At 35.8% G+C, this 3,007-nt stretch overlaps 1 protein-coding gene across 1 annotated transcript in view; it reads right to left on the minus strand.

Moving 5' to 3' along the window:
* The window catches only part of gpatch2 (G patch domain containing 2), a 14,315-nt gene that overhangs the window by 1,323 nt on the left and 9,985 nt on the right, over positions 1 to 3,007 (minus strand). Inside the window, exon 9 of the mRNA XM_016526772.1 lies at positions 1,621 to 1,709. Coding sequence (XP_016382258.1) covers positions 1,621 to 1,709 — 89 coding nt within the window. The remainder of the gene's footprint in view (positions 1 to 1,620; positions 1,710 to 3,007) is intronic.

Raw genomic sequence — 3,007 nt, forward strand, 5'->3', positions numbered from 1 at the left:
ATATATATATATATATATATATATATATATATATATATATAAATGCGCGCGCACACACACACACACATATATTAAGAAAATAAATATTATAAAATAAAATATTAGACACATTTTTGTAATGTGACTATTTTTATGACAACTGAGCACATCTACATCTTAAATATGTTCTTTTCCATAGTGGAAGCTTTACTTCTGAGGAGTTTATTTAAAATTAATTCTTTTTTTTTTTCTTTTTTTTTTTCAAAAAATAAATTCATATTTTTGTTAAATTAATGCAAACTGTTACACTTTACAATAAGGTTCTATACATTAATCTTAGTTCATGCAATAACTAAAAAGCACTCATAATGAACAATACGAGATTTATTAATCTTGGTTAATGTTAATGTTTACATTTTAGCATTTCAAGTTGTTTAAATTAACATTAGTTAATATGTTAAGAACAAACATAAATTGAACAACTAAAAATGCACTGGAATGATTTTTAGAAGTTTATTGGAGTATATTTTACACACACACAAAATTTCACGAATAATTCAATGTGTTACTTGCTGATTCTTTATAAATATTTGTCAAATTTACTAGCAATTTTTTTTTCAGGGTGGTAACCGTTTATTTTACAGTGTTCATGCTACATATATAACATGTTACCATAATCAATCACTACTAGACCAATAACAAGACATTTTTGTAATTTTCATCAGCTTTAAAAATAGCAACATAGCAAGTACATGTAGTTAACCAGAATGACACTGCAATGATTTATGTAAATGCATATCAAAATGAATGAACATTGTAAAATAATGTGTAACCAAAACATGTTGTCCATTTTTAGTTCATGGCATCCAAAATTGGACCTTACTGTAAAGTGTTAGCATATAAATCAGTGTTTTCTGGACATGGTTGCATTGAAAATCTCATAACTTAAGTGGAGAGTGCTTTCCTCGTTGTGTTTCAAATAATCCTGATGTTACATGTCACAATTCCTGCTCCTCATAAACTCTAAAGAGTTTCTGAGAAATTGGTAATCTCAGCTCTGTGACCTCTGACCCCTGAGGGCCGCAGCTGTGTGCTCTGCGTCCAGTGTTGGGAAGGTTACTTTGGAAATGTAATAGGTTACAGATTACAAGTTACCCTATATGTGGATGTGTGTAAATATTCAAATGTAATCATTTTTGTAATCGTTAACATTTTCATAAGTAACTGTAATTTAATTACACATTTTTCTTAGTAACTGTAACTGATTACAGTTACATTTATTTTGTAATTAAATTACGTAACGCCGTTACATGTAACTAGTTACTCCCCAACACTGTCTGCATCACACAGATCATGGCAGGAAATTATGTTCTTTAATGAGGAAATGAGATCAGCACTGATCTGCCTGCTCAGTTAAAAATCTTGTCACATAACCGCCAGAGTTTACCGTTACCACGGCGACAAGCCTCTGCCTCTTCCTGATGACACACGGGTCACATGTTTCCATGAAGTGTTTGTGTTAAGGAATAGGACATCATTTGCATTTATTATTCAGAATGTGGGTCTGACGTCTCTTCACAGAAACATTTCAGATCACCCAACAGCTGTGATGGTAAATGAGTGTGTGTGTGCGCGTGTTACCTGAGGATGATGGGGCTGCCACAGGTGCAGCTTTCCGTCGTCTCTTTATATCTCCAGTACACAAAGAGCCAAGATGACCACTTGTTTGTCTACAGAGAGAGAGGGAGAGTTTAGGATAGTTACTACTAGGGCTGTCAAATTTTTTTTCGAATTTCGAATATTCGTCAAATTTAAAATAAAAATCCACAATTTTAGGGGTGCATTAATGAGGCAGCCTTATCAGTAGGGCTGGGTATCGATTGGGTGTTTTACGATACCGGTGCCAAATCGATACTTTTAAAACGGTACCGGTCCCTAAACGGTGCCTGAACCTATACTTTTAGAAAAAGAGCCACAAAAAAAACGATGGATAACATTAAAGAACATTAAAAATATTTAAAATAAATATACATAGCATTCACATGCTCCTTGACTGCTCTCATTTCCCGAGTTGTGCTTCCCTTACTCTAAGGCTAATAAATGTATTTCACGATCTGGGTCATTATTTAATACAAAACAATATTTAATACAAAACCACACAATGTTTCTACTGTATCTGTCAATCACTCTGATATTTAGTTAAAGTGCTGTCTGTCACTGTCTTTAATCAGTTCTGTGAATGACGGTATGGTATGCCACATGCACTGTAATATGTTTTATATTAAATTTTTAAATGAAAACAGCAACATGATCGTTTTATAAAGTATGCGTTCATATGTGTTAAGGGCTAGATTTTCGCTGGAGGAAACAGCTGTTGTGTGATGAGGGGTGAACGCAGCGAAAACTTTACAGTAACGTTAGATTGGAAACCGATTGCTCCCTCGTGACCTTTTGTAAACTGTATTTATGACAAAGAACTTCATAGATACAGATATTATAACAATCTGTCGATAAACACACACCTTGCGTCCTCTGTTTCCGTTTGAGTCCGCTCGTACTGCGCCGCCGCGGTCTGCGGATTGAAGAGTGCACTGAAAGACAGGGAGGAGACGAGGTCTGCCGCCGTTTTCATATGAAGTTTAAAGAGGACTGACTCTGAGGCGATCACGAATTTGTGTACAGTTTATGGAGCTAATCGCTATAGCCCCACTAAAAATTGCCTAGCGATGCCCATGCTTCTTACGTCTATTTTGGAGAACCAGGACAAATATTTCAATCGATTGCTCAGGCATTTAAGTGGCACCGAAATGAGGCACCGAAATCTGCGTTCTGATTCGGTTCTAGTACATACCGGTTACATAGGTACCGGTGCCATATTGGCACCGGGTTTCGGTACCCAACCCTACTTATCAGTGGCGCACGCGATGCGATGGCGATGTGTCGTTGCATTATAATGTTTTTCTTAGCCTATCCAGTTGAAGCCACTAGATGCGGTGCTGCTGCGTTGTTCATTAAAAATATTGCGGAA

Source organism: Sinocyclocheilus rhinocerous, unplaced genomic scaffold (genome assembly GCF_001515625.1).
Source record: "Sinocyclocheilus rhinocerous isolate Xijiao unplaced genomic scaffold, SAMN03320098_v1.1 scaffold303, whole genome shotgun sequence".
Classification (NCBI taxonomy): domain Eukaryota; kingdom Metazoa; phylum Chordata; class Actinopteri; order Cypriniformes; family Cyprinidae; genus Sinocyclocheilus; species Sinocyclocheilus rhinocerous.